The 16,497-nt window shown below is 37.5% G+C and overlaps 1 protein-coding gene across 14 annotated transcripts in view; it reads right to left on the reverse strand.

Moving 5' to 3' along the window:
* Positions 1–1,518: 1,518 nt before the first annotated feature.
* Positions 1,519–16,497, reverse strand: part of CELF2 (CUGBP Elav-like family member 2) — a 563,459-nt gene continuing 548,480 nt past the window's right edge. For 13 of the 14 annotated variants that reach the window (XM_062609318.1, XM_062609307.1, XM_062609306.1 and 10 more), the window contains 2 exons: positions 13,870–14,013; positions 1,519–8,496 (listed from right to left, as the gene is read on the reverse strand). In XM_062609318.1, coding sequence (XP_062465302.1) covers positions 8,369–8,496; positions 13,870–14,013 — 272 coding nt within the window. In that variant the 3' untranslated portion in view covers positions 1,519–8,368. The remainder of the gene's footprint in view (positions 8,497–13,869; positions 14,014–16,497) is intronic. The other variant, XM_062609304.1, reaches the window with a different exon arrangement.

Genomic DNA, 16,497 nt, shown 5'->3' on the forward strand with positions numbered 1-16,497 from the left:
AATACTATTATAGTTCAATATATATAAGACACATCCAGTATTGTGTTCCTGATAGCAAGTGCATAGATTTTGTTAAGATATCATTTTTATATTTTAATTTTTTTTTATTTGTTACTCAGTAGCATGTTTCATGATCACACGAAGGGATATTCCCAGTGATTTTGCTAAGAGCATGAGAGAAAAAACAGAACACAGCAAAGTAGTGGAACTACAACAGAGATGAGGAACAAAAACAATCAGGCAAACTATCAGTACAGTCGATTCCTGATAAGTGAATAATCTGATTGCTTGGTCACAATGCTTTATTCACTTATCAGGAATGATTCACACTACATTTTGATAAACTGTTTTCCTTAGCCTAATACCTAAAAGTCACACTGGGCAAAGGCACACACACTCTGGCAGGCTATTCTTTAATCAGCAAGTCTTGTGACAGTTTGGTAATTTCCCATGGCGATACACATATAGCTAACAAAGAGACATTTTGCTAACACTGCAAGGTGCCTTACATAATTGAAATTAAAAGCATGCATTTAAGCAGGACAAACTGTTCAGCTGCATTGCTTTAAGGAACTCATTTTTTTCCCCCATTGTTGAAATAGAAAAAGGAAAAAAAAAAAAAAAAGAAAGAAAAAAGAAAGAAAAACCTGTATCTTTCAGCCCTGAGTATTAAAAGAAACCCAACTGCAGCATAAGTCTTTTTTTTTTCAGTTGTATTTTTGGAAGAAAAGACCCTTCACAAAGCTCTAGTTTCTTTCCTAAGACCAAGTTTGGAGAAATAAGAAAAAAGAAAACAGAAAACATCCACAGCAACCTAAAAACCCAAGAGACCAATTCTGATTCACCATTCATGCAAGTCAAGACTTACTTAACTGAATCCACTGGTGTCAAAATTATCCAAATTGGGATCATAAACTCTAGGGATGTCAAAGGCCCAGGATATAGTCTGACCACTGGCTTTCCTGCCTGGGCTGTCCACTACAAGCTCCTCTGGCTTTACATTAAACTTGGACCCCTGACCTCTGACAACAGACCCTGCAACAGGACACTTGAGCTTGTCTGGGACTTCAGACTCATCACTTACTTGCCTTTCATGGAAAAAGAAAAGGACAAAAGCAGGAAAAAAGAAGTAATAAAAATATTTTGATCAGTGATAACCAGGCCAACTCATGAGAAACCCGAAAATGTCAAAACCCTTCCAAATGCAGGAGCCAAAGTCGCTGCTGACACCACACGGAACACTCAGTGCGCCATGGACTTTACTTGAGCGGGGGTCTGTGTGTGTGTTTGTGTGTGTGAGCCAAAGCCAGAGTGCCAGAAAGACCAGGGGAGAGGAGACAAGAGGGAGGAGTGTTGTTTGGGTCTCATAAGAGCACTTTAAAGTGGTCTTCGATTCCTGAGCATCACAGAAAGTGGGACAAAGGAAAGGGACAGGGGCGTATGGCTTGAATTCCAGAGAGCACTTGCCAGTGCTTCTCTCTCCTCCTTGGGTTTGGTTTGGTTAGTTTTGTTCCCCCCCCCTCCCCCCTCCAAATTGTAAGGTTTGTATCTGTGATCAGAGGAGAGAAGAGAGACTTTTTGTAAACCAGAACAACATAGATTTTTTTTTCTCTCGCAGCTTTTATTTCATCGTGATAGACACCAGTTGGGGGAGAGCAGAGAGATTCTTGTGAGCAGGAAAAAAATATAGGAAATGAAAGGATAAAAAAAGCTAAAAGCCAACTGTAAAAAATAATGAGAAAAGAAGTGCTATGGTATTTCTTTTGTACCTTTTGAGATTTGTGTAATACTATTAGCCAATGCTGAGAATGATCTGCTTTGTAAGCCCACAGCAAAAATATCACCCTTCTGAACACCAGGGGATTTTTTTCCCCCCATCATTTATTTATCTTTTTGTTTTTGGTCTTTTTTTCCTTAACTTGCACTGGCTTTAATAGAAAGTCTTCCTGTGCTCACTTGGATTTCATTTTATTTTGTCATTATTAGCTGTACAACTGCACATAACAAGCTGAATCACCTGGTAGGCTTCCGCAGGCTCTCACAGCCCTAGTTAAGATGTGATTAGTTTGACTAATTGATTAGGAGAGTTTGACTAACACCATATGCCATCAGATTACTGTGCAGTTTGGAAGAAATCCCAAGGCTATATCCTCCTTTTCCTGACTGTTTCATGTGCTTCTGCGAAGTAGTGGCAGAGTATTATTATTATAATTTTCTTTTAACGACTAGGAAGAATTTATCTCCAGAATCCACATTTCGCACACTGACCGAAATGTCAGAACAAGGAAAAAGAACAACTTTTCAGGTGGCTTCTGTGTGTTTGTGTGCAGAAGCTTTGCAGTTAGAGGGCTAACAAAAGCTACCTTCAATATGACTCTGCAGGAAGCTCATTTAAAATGCTTCCTGCTCAGATGGATTATCCAAGTGATAAGGCATGACTAGGGGGTGGAAGAGAGAAGCAAAATAAAAATCAAAGGAAGCATAACATGTCTAAAATGTACAAATCCTCTTTTGCCCCCCAATCAGATATTCACTTAGGTGGAATCGACTGTATCTTTTGTACACAACCAACAAATAGAGAAAATAAAAAAACAGGCACGTGAAACAGTGAGGTGTGTAGATGCATTACCAACACAGAATGACCACCAACAATACAACACACAAAGTAGAGAGACAAGTATTAGGAAAATGGTTTAATATTGGAGACAGAAGCAAAAAACTGCATCACACAATAACATACGTTACAAAAATAAGTCTGACTGTTTCAACTACACGGTTATGTTCACAATGAGGACAGAAGAATCAGAAAAAACTCTGATCTAAACAGCAAAAAAGCAAACCCCTAACGTTTTAACTAATACATTTATCCACGCAAAGTGACCGAGTACTCCTAATTCTAATTACCTTATTGTGTAACTGCACGATACAGAATAAAAAGTGAAACTTACCGCTTTTGTTAAGACAAAATTCTAAACACTAGATATAAGCAAAGGGAAAAAAAGAAATCAAGCCAAAGTTTTGAATTCTCTAAACAAAACCAACTCTCCTTCTACCGTCCAGAAATCAAACTTGAAAATCAGTCATGATCGAGGGGGCCCACGAGAGTAAGCCACAAAAATTTCCATTTGTTTTTTAATCTCCAGTATAAAAAGTTCCACTGGTACAAAATGCATAAGTACAATCAAGTTGTAGAAATAGGAAAGCCTGCTTTTTTTTTTTTTGCCTTTTTTTGTTCTTTTTTGATTATTTTTTTTTTTTGGCTCAAATTCCATCAAACAACAAAATCCAAATGCATCAATAAAACAGAAACAATACTCAAATGGTCTTACAGTTTCCACTAGATTGCATTAACTTTGGCTTTTCTCAGACAATACTTAAAAACTAGTTTGTCATTCTAAACAAAATGATAGTATTCTTAATCTACAAACAACAATTCTCACAGCACAAAAAAAACACAAGTACATAGGTTTGTTTTTTTTTTCTTTTTCTTTTTTTTGTCTTTTTTTTTTGTATGACATTATCCAAAAAGGTAATGAAACTACAGGATATTTTTTTTTCCTTTTGTTAATTAGCACTTAAGATAATAAAAACAGAAACAGTAAAATGATTCCAGAGTAGCACAAGCCAAGGAACTGTAACCCCTATGGTGAAAGAAAGATGAACTTGTTACTCCTTTGAGGACTGCCATTTCATTGCAATTAGCTAATTTGAAAAAAAACAACTAGTCTAGTCTTTTGATTAGAATTTTGTAAAGCAATTTCCCTTGTTTTTCTTCCTCTCTTATTAGGCCCTTGCACCCTTGCAGCTTTGTCCTTTCAATATTGAAAGAGATCTGGTAGTTAATTTGCCTCCAAGGAGGTGTATTTTTGGGTTTTTGGTTTTGTACTGGAATTTCTTTTATTTTTTATCAAGATGGACATTTTTCTCAGCAATGACCCATCTCAGTTGCCTGGAAGCACAGAAACACTCCGCCTTTCCCACTGCTAAGCCAATGTCCCATGTAGTGTAATTCGGGGCAGCCCGATGCCGAGTTACACTGCCTGAGGACCAAAGGCATCACTGCTCTGACTGACTGGTAAACCCACAGGACAACACTAGGGCATCTAAAAAAGCTTTGGAAATTTATACGGTGTGTACAATGAGAAAGAATTAGTGAAACAGTCTAAACAATCCAAATGATGATCTCATATTATATATATATGTACATATATATAATATAACGTACGTGAGATGATACTTTGAATACGCAAAATTGCTGCAAGTAGTACAAAATAGCCCTCAAAGGGTGTAGGAAGGCCCCAGCAGTAGTAAAAATACGTGAGAAAAGTATAGATCATTTATTTATAAGTGCATGTGCTATAAGAAGGAAACTTTTTTGCATCACTAGAGGCTAGTCCTTTCCATCCCAGGGCTCTACATAAAGAAGCATTTAAGTTGGGGATGAGAGACAAGAGTGCACCAGCTGATGTCATTCATATAGGGCTTTGTATTTAACTTTAGGTGGCTTCAAATAGAATTGGATACAAATAGGAAGTGGAAGAAGGTATGGCACTTTATCATCAGTAGCAAGTGCTGCTGCTCACACACATTGGATTGGCAATGAATTGTCTATACAGGTAGTAAAGAACCCAATTTGGTTGTTGGCCGCTACTTGTGCAGTAGAAATGCAATCTAATCAGACGTACAAGGCAGTAAAAAGGGCTACCAGCATCTCTTTTCTGGTTCCTTACACAGAGCTTCCTCCAGCAAACACCCACATCAATCACATATATATTCCCATGGACTACTTGTATGAGTAAAGTTACTCCTCTCTATTCGAGTGTCTGCAGGAGTAAGCCAACATATTGCCGTTACAAAGAATGCCAGATAACACCAAACATTACAGTGTATGTAAACTTTATCCATAAAAAGTAGTTTAACTGCAGTGCACACTGAATTTTCACCCAGGAAGATCTAGTGCATCTGATTTAAGCAAAAGTTCATTTATTTAAATTACAAAAATATGATTTTATTTTCTTTTTTTCTCCTCAAGGTTTTCAAATGGTGGATTTACCACTCCGGTCTGGGAGTGGCTCACAGAATAGATAATTAAAGAATTGTTTCTTTTTCTTTTCTTTTATTAATACTGAATAGCATATTCCAGCAGCATATTAAAAGCTCTTTTAAGAAAAGACAAAATCCCCAAAATCTAAAAAGGAAAACCACAAGTTAATTACTGTTTTAAATAATTTTAGTTATAGATACAGAAGAAATTTAGACAGCAGTAAAATATTTTTTTGTCCTTCAGATCTGCCCTGTGCATTGTTCTGATTTCAACCATGTATTAAATAAACCACAAAAAACTAAGTATATATATATTTATAGATATAGATATATATATAAAAATAAACAGCAAAATGGTGAATGTATAAAAGGTATTAACACTCAAGACAGCTCTGGGTGGAAAGGGTTAAAAGTTCAAAACTTTCTCACCTTAGAGGTTTCCATACAATATGAAGAAAATACATAGTGAGGTTTGCTTTCACAGCATTGATGTGTGCAGAGTGGTTAAAAAAGTGAAACATGGGCACTTATACAATGTTTTACAAAAAACATCAAAGAGAAATAACAAACAATAACAATTTCAGGCAACAAGACCACAGGATAGCAAGTTAACAAACTTTTTAACCTCTTTTTTTTCTTTAAATATTAGGGATTTATACAAAACACATAATAAAATACCCATGTTATCAAATTACTTCACACGAGAAACACACTGAAGCTCTAGGAAGAAAGTACCTTTGGAATTTGGCACTATAGTTTCACTGTTTTTTTTTATTTTTCCTTTAAAAGAAAAACCGATCACATTTTGCTGAACACAAACACATCTAAATTGTTCACGATAAAAAAATGACATCAATGCGTCACAAGCCAACACAAACTTATTCTGGAATATTTTTTCATTTTTCACATGAAATTCTTTTTTTTTTTAAGCAAACAACTTTTTTCTTTTTTTTTCCTTTTTTTTTTGAATCTTGTTTTTGTTCTTGTTGTTCAAGTAAACCAATTTTAAACTCGTTTTTTATAAACATAGAACACTTAAGACCATAAGACTCATGATGAAACCACAACTTAATTCACAGAAGCACCAACGTAACACATTTTACAGTAACCTTTCTTCTGTACATTGAAACAGTATAAAATATAGGTAATTTCATGTGCATTAAACCATGGATTGTCTAACTGTGAGTCAGTTCAGCAAAAGGTGACACAAGTAGGTAGCATTTGCCCTAAAACAGGGTAAATATTTTCTTATACTAATCTACAAAAAGTGGTTCTATATATATACTTTAATGAGAAAGTGAGCCACCTAAAATGGCCTTATCAAAAAACTTTACACTGCCTGAAAAATGTAAAAACTATTACAGACCTCTAGAGACTTAAAATCAGACAGTTTTATTTCTCAAACTGTTTTGGAAGTAGTCTGTTAGAAACCAACATTCTGTGCCTCTGGACACATATTGCTATTGTCACCAGTGACCAGGCAGAATGCCAATCCCTGTATAATACTTTCAAGTCTGTTTTTTTTTTTTATTTTTATTTTTTACTAAATGAAAAAGAAAAAAAGGAAAAAAAGAAAAACAAGAACAGAAGAAAAAACCCAAAAGAAAACAAAAACCCAAAGGAAAAAACCCAAAGGAAAAAAAGAGAAACCAAAAAAAAAAATTTAAAAGGAAAGAAAGAAAGAAAAAACATTTTGCCACAGGTTGTTTTTAAATCCTATCATTAATTTATCTAATAATAAATTTCAGTCTTGCATGAATGCAGCAATGTTTTTTCACATTGACTTCCCAGAATTCATAGCTAGATGAGGTCACATGCAAATTTCAAAGGTCAAACTAGATCAAAGGTCAGTAGGAGAACCAAATATGATGTGAGGTCAGAAAGACATCAGAAACAATGACGGGACGATGAAACTGGTTTTTGAGACGCCACAGGGACATGCTAGGCAAACGATGGGCTAACGGGCATGGAGATGTCTAGGGAAAAAACAAGGAAGAGGAAAAAAAGTTACACAGAATCTATGCAGCACAAACAAAATCACTTTTATGGGTGCAGGAGAAAACTAATGCAAATCTTTTTTATCAGTAGAGTCTACGAGCCGTTCACATAATTTGCATTAACTTACAATACTCGTCAACAAGAGCACAATGGAACCCCAAAGGAATCCATCTGAAAGGACTCAGAGAGAATGGATTCCTCTTTGGGGAGAAAGGAGAGGAAAGAACCAGTTTCTACAAATGTAACAGAAAGGTACGGGGAGAAGGGGGAGAAAGGTCAGACAACCAAACTTTAAACTAGGTAATGGAAACTACGAACAAAATAACCAGACAAATACAAACAAGAGGATAAAAGTATGAACTGTAAAGGGGGTAGGGTTCAACAGTGAAAAAGCGCCCATTCTTGGCACAATTACTCTAGAGACTACTTCAAAGGATCTAGCTAGCATAGAGAGCTGCTCTTTAGTTATCCAATAAGTTAACAATAGGCAATAAATAAATTCCATTATTTCTGAGGCAGTAAAAATTTTGTATAAAAATAGAAATGCTTTTTACAAATAAAATTTACAGGCCTGTGGCTTTTTTTTATTATTATTATTAAATTTATCTCTCAAGAAACATCAAGTATTGTCACTCATTTTATTTTATTTTTTTTTTATTTTAAACCCTGTAGCTTTAGAAACAGATCTCTAAATCTTTTTTACATTAATCCTTTCCAAAGAAAAACCCAACTTAAAAAAAAGTGAAATATAAAGACGACCAGTGTAAAATCAGACTAATATAGAACAATACGTTGATTTGAACCCAAAGAAAAAGAAATAATCAAATCTTCTCAAAAACCAAGTTGATGTAGTGGAAAGACTTGTTTCAATTTTTGCTGCAAAGTAAGTGCTTCAACTGGCATGAGGCCATTTCGTTTAACCTATAAACTGCTGGTGCCACCCTGGCAAAATACGATCCATCCATAGAAAACAACTTTTATTGTGTGCTAATGGCACCAGGGTTCACAGAGTTAAATTGCACATTTTGTGTGTGTGTGTGTGTGTGCTGCTTTGAATTTCAAGACGTTTATTTTTTCTTTTGAAAAGGAGATAAATTATGCTGCAAAACAAAATACACTAACACAACTCAGTAAGTACTTGGCTAGGAAATGGGAGCCAAGTGTAATAAGGACAAGTGGGGAAATGGAAGTGGTAACTGTAAAAATAACTGTCTCTTGGTGAAGGTTGGCTCTATGTTCTTTCTTAATCCCCTGCAGAGGACAGGTTTGCTCATGGGACTTACCCTAAGAAAGCTAAAATAAGAGCAGTAAGCATCTGGGGTTAAGATCAGTAAGGTTTGCTGTCATTTTTGGAGCGTTTCAGCTGAACCTTCAAGCGTTTCATGCCAATCTGAAAGCCGTTCATAGCCTGGATAGCAGCTTGTGCAGAGACTGGATTGTCATAGCTAACAAAACCTACGAGACACAGAACGGAGGCAGGAGAGAAAGTGAACTATAGGTTAGAACCAATGTCAGAAGGCGTTTTGTTAGGATTTTATTAATACTATTTACTCGACACATTTACCTCATTTTCAATTAGTGATCTGATTATATTTCATATCCCATTTCCTCTCCCGTTTCCTTTTCCTTCCCCTTTACCTTCATAATATTTCTTTAAGAGCTGGGATGCAGTTGGCCAGTTTTGGTGCAATGCAGTTTCCAATCTGTTGTTTATCTAGCTACCTTAGTGACTGAGGATATTACTGTGACACTTTTCAACTTAATATCTACATACCTCTCAGTCTATTAGGAAGTACTATTAGGCCAGTCTGTAGATGTGAAGCTGAAACAAAAAGCCTGGTTAGAAACAAAACCCAAACCGCCTATAGACATTTGCACACCCTAAAGTAAGCTCGTGTTCAGTGGTCCTGTGCACTGTGGAACACTCATCTCCTTGGGCTTAGCCTAGGATAGTTGCAGTATTAGTATTTTGTATTTTTACAGCTCCTTCCAGTTCAAGATCTCAAGGTACATTAAAGGTTAATTAATTCAGCCTCTTAGTCCCCAAAAAGGTATGCAAGCATCAAAATTAAGCAGCATTGTAAAGACAGTGGCAGGGCTTGAATAAAACTCCAGATCTTCTGCTCCTCAGTTGTGAGCACTAACTAGGGGGATAATGCTTGCTTGGGTAATTCAGAATGGCTGCCCTGGCTCAGCTGTCTTTCCCCCTGGAGCCTAAAAATGCTCAGCTCATAATGGACTCAAATCTCCCAGAAGCTCAAAATTCATTTTCATATCTGGGCCTCCCACTTGTAATTGCAAAGCTCGCCTAACTGCTGCTCTGCCTCAGCTCTGGCTAATTACTACAGTACTCATCCTGCCCGTGTGCAGCTGCCTTGAAACGCTCCCTTTTCTTTCCACTTGAATTTCCTTCAACACACATCCCTTCACTCTCTTAAAGCATGGATTTCCCCCACATTGTTTTCAGTCCTAACACGCAGGCTTCTCGGTGCCTCTCTTCTACCACCTTTCTTCACTTGGGGTTAGTGCCTACGTACTTTTCTGATTCATAACTTCTTTTTACCATCATTTTAACATCTTCTTTCATGGCTTTGGCTTACCTGGCACTGATGCCCTCTTCCATCTTCAATGTCAGAGTAATACACTTTCCCCATTGTAAAGAAAACCCACCTCTTACAAGTCATCTGGTCCTTGTCTGGTTGCTCTTCTTATTAGACCATCCCTATGGTTTCACCTTAAATCAACTTTACCAAAGTATTTAACTTAAGATGCTTCTCTGACAATTCAGGTTAGCTTCTGTTCCTTCCACTGAAAAACACCTTTTGCTTAAATCTCTGCAGACCTTCTCCTGGCCAAAGCCAATACGCTCTATCCATGTTGCTCTGTGGTTTGTTACCTCCTCAGGGGATAATAAATGTTCCTCCATGCCCTCCTTGGTTTTAGTAACTTGTCACTTCCTCACTTTCTCCACTAGATCATTTCCTCCATTATAGTTTCATCACTCTCTTCCTTTCTTCCTTTCCCCTATTTTCTTCTAGGAGGTCTCATCTGTTCACATGACTCCAATCACTGTCTTAGCACTGCCCTCCTGTGTCTACTTCTATCAGCTCACAGATCTCACTTAGCCTTGATCTCTAGGATTGCCTCAGAGATATAAAAGAGACCAACCACGAGCTGGGAGGCAGCTGTAGCACCTTCCAGGCAGGTGCTCCACAACTGAGATGTTGCTAGTCTTACCTACCTTGACAATTCATCATTTTCCTTTCCTCACCTTTACTTTGTTCTCTCAAGTGCATTCAGAACAGCATTGTGCTATGAACTTCTCATGACCTTAATCCTTTTTCTTCTTAGCTAGTTCTATACACCTGGAAGTTAAGCAACTGATTTAAACTAGTCACTTAGATGGTATCTATGAATGGTGAATGAAGAGAAGCAAGCACACCCAGAGGTAGGTTTTCCACCCACCATTCATGTCACCGGTGTAGACACCTCCACTGATGACAGAAGAATGATTAGCTCAGGCTATGCTTACCTTCAGTGGGAGATGTGACAAGTCACCTCACTCTATGTCTCTTTATTATCTTCCTTGACTCAGCCACAAACCCAAACATACAACCTCTGTGCTGCATCAGTGATATCAGCCTTTATCATTCAGTTGTTATTCTGATTCCCAATTTGTCTCTTCACACAGAATGCTATATCTACATTAGCCCGTTACAATTTCATCTTCTCCATTATCAAGAACCTTCATTTATAAAGCTTACAGTGGAATCTGGCATTCTCTCCCTTTATTTATCTTTTTGTGATTGTACCCATTCATCATTTTTTTGTCTGCATTTTAAACAGCAGGTTACATGAGGACGGGATGATGTTTCTTATCAATTTTCAAAGTCCCTGTCATGGCAATTCTGTTTTAAATCTCGAGGTATCCCTATAATCAGGATAAATATTTTTAATCATTCAAGTAGCAATTTTGCTATCAGGAAGACTGCATTTATGGACTGATGTCACTGGGTTTCCCCTCCCCTGCCTTACTTTTATTCTCTCATTTCTGTTATTCTAAGGTTTATGAAAGGTGAGAGATGAGCTCAAAGAGTGAAACCCTTTGTCTGCTGAATCAACAGGAGCTCATGAGAACTCATGGAAGAGCACTTTCAGGCATAACCATCATCCTCAGCACCATTTAATCTTTGAGCATTCACTTGAGGTGGACAACAAAACAAATAATGCCAAAGTCCATTTTCTGCAAGGAAAAGTAATTTTTCATTTTGAAAAGCAGTGTTACGTAGAAGTTCATCACTGTATAACACTACAGTGACTACTCAGAATGCACCTTCCCTTCCCACTTCTGCCAGTGGAAACCCTTGGACAATCTTTTCACCTTTCTGGTCTTCAACCTGTTCTCAGCTCTAATCTGATGGAACACTTGGGCGGGAGTTGGAAACTCCAGAGCAGAAAGCACTAAGCATGTACAAAACATTCTTACTATTATTGTTACCATTATTACTATTATTATTATTATCATTATTATTGTTATTCCAACAAGGAAAAAAACCACCAGAACAACCAACAAAAAACCCCCAAACTGTATCAAGAGCAATGACCATTAATGATACAGGAGCGAAATGGATTCTTTAGATGCACTCTTGTCCTTGTTTCTTGGGGGGAAGATAGAGATAAAATAAAGGTTTTAAAAACACAAATATGGGACCAAACCAACAAACAGATAATTGCTGCTAATTAAGCTGAGGAGGTGCACACAGAGTACGCTAGTATGTTAAACTAGCAGGGTTAATTCTGGCTTTGCTTGCAATTGGCAGCATCACGGAGTAGTCACCTATCGAATCAGAAAATCTCAACCTCCTCTGCCACTGCAGTAGTCTTTGTATTTAAAGCAGGACTCTCTCACTGGTGGCAGAATATCTGGGAAGGAAGAAGGAGAATTTAAAATGTTAGTGAAGGCTGACTAATGCGAAAAAAGGCAGAGGACTCCCCCATCCATTGGGTGTTGACCCCTCAAATGAGATAAGCTCGGTGCATCATTCTAAATTAGGCAATTGTGTCCCATAAATCCAAATGTGTAAGCAGGGAATCAAAGAGTAAAAGGAAACCCACAAAATGCAAATATGGAAGTGAGCTGATGAATTAAGCCACCTGCCCAAACTAATCTACGTTCTTTCAGCAGTCACCACAATTGATGCATTTCGATTAACGTACCTTGATTTGACATTTCATCATGATTCCTGCAGACCTCAACAACGGTTTCGTAACCCCAACGTACTAACAGATCTGGCTCCAGATCAATAGGGAGTCCATTTCAATTCCACTTTTCAAATTTGCTACAGCCTCAGGGACTGCTTTAACCCACTGCAGAAACACGCTGGACTATATTAGTCTAGATATGAACAATTTTTTGTAAAGCTTAAAGAGATGAATGCTTCAAAAATGAACTGAAAAACTAAGGAAAAATGCAGAAAGAATGTTACAACCATTCTCTGAACCAAGTTAACTTTCCTAGTCTACTCAGGGTTTGTCTTTGGGTGAAAACCACTCATATTGTGGCAAGGCTTGAATGTCAGCTCAAATAGGTATTTCTGAGTAACCTGATGAATTCTCCCTGTGTTTTGGCAGTGGCTATTTGGACAAAATCAAACCCTTTCAAGATGGGTTAAAGTCCAGTAGCTGTGAGGCCCCTGAATGGCCCTAATAGAGACAAGACCTTAGACAGACACATTTTAACAAAACCTATATTTAAAAAAGCTAAGAAACATGTATTACGTGTGGTTCATGGGGACAATGTCAATGGGGACACTTCAGAATTAAGGGATGGTGCTGAGCTAAGTGCAGCGCTGTTAGCACAAAAGAGTTTTGGAAACTAGGGGTTTGTTTGGACTGGTTACTTCTTTGTCATTTACAGTTGCATTCCTTTACCCTGGGAAAGTACTGTCACTTTTACAGAAGCTCCAGTATTTTAGGTCAAACCTTATAAAACTTATCTTTAAGAGATTCTTTTCCCTTCCCAGACCCTCTTCATGTCTTGTATAAGACCACAATTATTAGACCAATGCTCTAACAGATTGCCACTCACTTACATACTGTACTCCACTCATCAAAGCACTGAACTGGTGCACCTAGGCTATTCAGAAGACACCAGCCCACTTAATCAACCCCAGAAGCTGTTACACAACAACATATCACCTTCCCTTTTCTGGCAGCTCAAAGTGTTCTCTGGCAAACCTTACACTGATCTCGTGAGGCTCCCCTAATCCCTGCCCTTAAGGTAAGGGGAGATACTACCTTCCGTAATACACCAGAGCCCACCTGCAACAGCTGGAGCTGCGTACCTAGACATCAACTGTCTACAATGCATTCTGAACTGCACGTACACACCATTCAACCACTAATTGCAAAATCTTGTACTTAATTCACAAGAAAGAAATTCCTGTAATGTAGAAGTAATGGGTTAAACATAGAGCATTTTTAAGCGGCTCAGCTATACAATAGAGAATAATTAGGTATCCGTAATAAGGCAGTTTAATAGTATACTAAATGACATTCCCCCACATAGGGCGCAATTAGTTTCATGTACTTGACACACTCATGCGAGATGTCAGACTGGAAGATTATTATTGTTTTTTTCATATGCAATTTTTAGTTAGGAGTAGTTTGTCTGTGCATCTCCCCGCTCATTTGAGGATTAACAGTCCATTATTTTTGGAATGACTCTCCAGTATGACATTTCTCACATTGCTGTTAATTTTCTTTCCTGGCCCTTTTTCAGTACAGTGCCTGTGGTTTTTACAATTTGATTTATTAAATTTGACATACCAAAGCACTTGCTCAGATTGGTCTGTTTGTCAATGAAGACTTTAGCAGAGATAACGTTTCCAAAAGGCATGAACATCTGCAGAATGTCCTGGTCTCCAAACTCCTGGGGGAGGTGGTAAATAAAGAGGTTTGCCCCTTCTGGACCTTTAGGGGAAAAAAAAAGAAACCAAAAAAAGAAAATGTGAAAACAGCCACTAGAAGGGCTATATTTAATCTGTTTTTCCATAATACTTACTGAAGGTGATGGTCAGAAAGCATTTCACTTTCCAACTCTGAAGGAACAAAAGCAAATGGATCATCAAAGGAACAGAGCTGAAACGCAGCTCTTTAGAGCAACCTGTCTTGAAAAGTGTTTACTTGATAGCTCCAGTACAGAAGAAGTTAAGTTGCAGCCTCTTTTTTTTTCAATTGATACAAGTGTCTTTCAGTATAATTAGGGTTAGGAACACAGGTACACAATGTATTACTCTCTCACAGTACCCCGAGAACTGCATGAGTCCTCTGCTGCCTCAAACACCTGTATGAGTTTGTCAGTTTAATTCCAGATGTGGAAACTTATGGAAATGAAATGAGATGAGGAGATTTGAGTATCACAGATTAAAACTGAAAGGGAAGGAAACTGGTGGAGATGGGAATAAAAATGATAAGGCAAAGCAAGCCTTGTGACTTGGAAATCAGTGATGTCAGAAAGATACTCAGAATTAAATTTGTACTGACTCGTTGCAAAATAACAGGCTTTTCTTTTCTTTTTTAATACAACTTCTCCATAGGAAGCTGTCTCCTGGAATAAACTTTGTGAAGTAAGTCCTTTGAAAAAGTAGTTGCGTTGAAATCAAAATGGCTTTAGACAAAGCTGAGTTTGCAAAGAAAGATGCAAACTCAAAGGTTCTTTGGGTATTTCTTTCAGCTAAAATTTGGGATATGCGTTATTAGTGCTGTTTGTTTAAACACTCATCCTAGCACTAATAGCTTATCTTTTTTCCCAGTTCAATTTCTGTGTTACAGTAACATATAGGAAAGGAGCAATGGCTGGCTGGAAGAACAGGATGTAAGATGGAGCCAGACGTGGCCTTCCCATGCGCACACCAGGAGCATACATGGTACACAAAGGGAACAAACGTTTCTGGTATCTAGAGTAGCCTGTTCAAGAATTCCCTTGCTTAATGGAACCTAAGCGTGTCCAAGATGTGATGCCCTTGGTTTTGTGGAGTGGAAGAGGAAGGCACGCATGAGATTTATGGACTAAGTTCCAGAACAGTCACAAAGCTTCACCTCTCCCATACAGAAGAGCCAAGCTGGCTGCTCTCTCTCAGCCTGAAGGAAAAGATTGCAATGTTTGCCCCAGAGAAGGCAATTAGGGGGGGAAAGGAAGTTTTTTAAAGAGAAAATCTTTTTGGGGAGGTGTGAAAAAATAAGAGGAAAAAATAATTGTTCTTATTTCTTCTTTCCACAAGTAAACCATCTTTTCCAGAAAATATTCTTAAAATACTAATAAAAAACTTTTTAGACAGTATTTTAGAATATATGCACGTGGCAGTTCACTGTGCTTCAGCATTTAATATACATACAGCATTTTTCTCTAGTACTTGTTTATCATCAACCACTCCAGACTCTCATCATTCCATCAGAAATCATGTTAAGAGACAAAACACAGTTGTCAGTATTCAATGATGGAATTTACTCACTTTAACTTAACCCCTTGCTAACAGACACAAGATACATATATATATAAAAACCAGACATAAGACATATATAACAAAAAGGACTGCATTTCAAAAGGGACACTGCCAAATCATAGTTATAAAAAGTAAGCCTACACTTGATATGAACATTTATAAACAGAAAAAAGATAGGAAACAATCAAACTGTCCTCCACTAACCCTAACTATTCTATGATTCTATGATTCTATGTATCTTATAATGACACCAAACAAACAATTGAATTCCAGTGTCAGTCTCAACAAAGTGATTTGAAAGACAAATGCAGAGAACAAAAAAATTAGGAAAAAAGTTAATAAAAAACCAAATCCTTTAATTTTAAATAATACAGGCTGCTTGTAGTAAATGAAGTGAAGGATTCAGAGAAAATACACGTTTTAACTTCAGTGGCCCTAAACAATAGCCAGCTGTGGGAATGCCGAATTTGTCTTCATAGGAAACACATCCCATAACAGGACAGGATACTATTTTAAAAGAGAAAGAAAAAAAATCTCTTGAGGATACTATACTAGGTTTCTTTCCAAAGCTTAGCCCTGGCAAAAACAGCAGTGACAACACAGATACAATATTAGAAAGCTGTCCTTCCAGAATTGGCTGGAAATAAGGATGAGAGAAAGCAATGAAATCAAACTAACCCCCCAAATGCCTGGGAAGTGTGCAGGGGAACAGAAGAGGGGAAAAGGGTAACCTCATTTTCCTAAACATCTTGTAATTAGTATTCATTTATTCTTAGCAGTAATTTCCTGAGCTTTATTTGCTGTTTGGCTCGGGGAGAAGGGGCAATCATTCACTTCCCCACAAGACCCGCAATTAAGCAAAGAACCACTCAAAGTGAAAATGGATCTCGTCATTAACTCAAAACCTTAAACCTAATCAGATTAACTCCATTATCACAGAATATGGAAACCA

This window comes from Pezoporus occidentalis, unplaced genomic scaffold (genome assembly GCF_034315485.1).
Source record: "Pezoporus occidentalis ecotype Australia unplaced genomic scaffold, CSIRO_AGI_Poc_V1 ctg136, whole genome shotgun sequence".
In the NCBI taxonomy this organism is placed as follows: domain Eukaryota; kingdom Metazoa; phylum Chordata; class Aves; order Psittaciformes; family Psittacidae; genus Pezoporus; species Pezoporus occidentalis.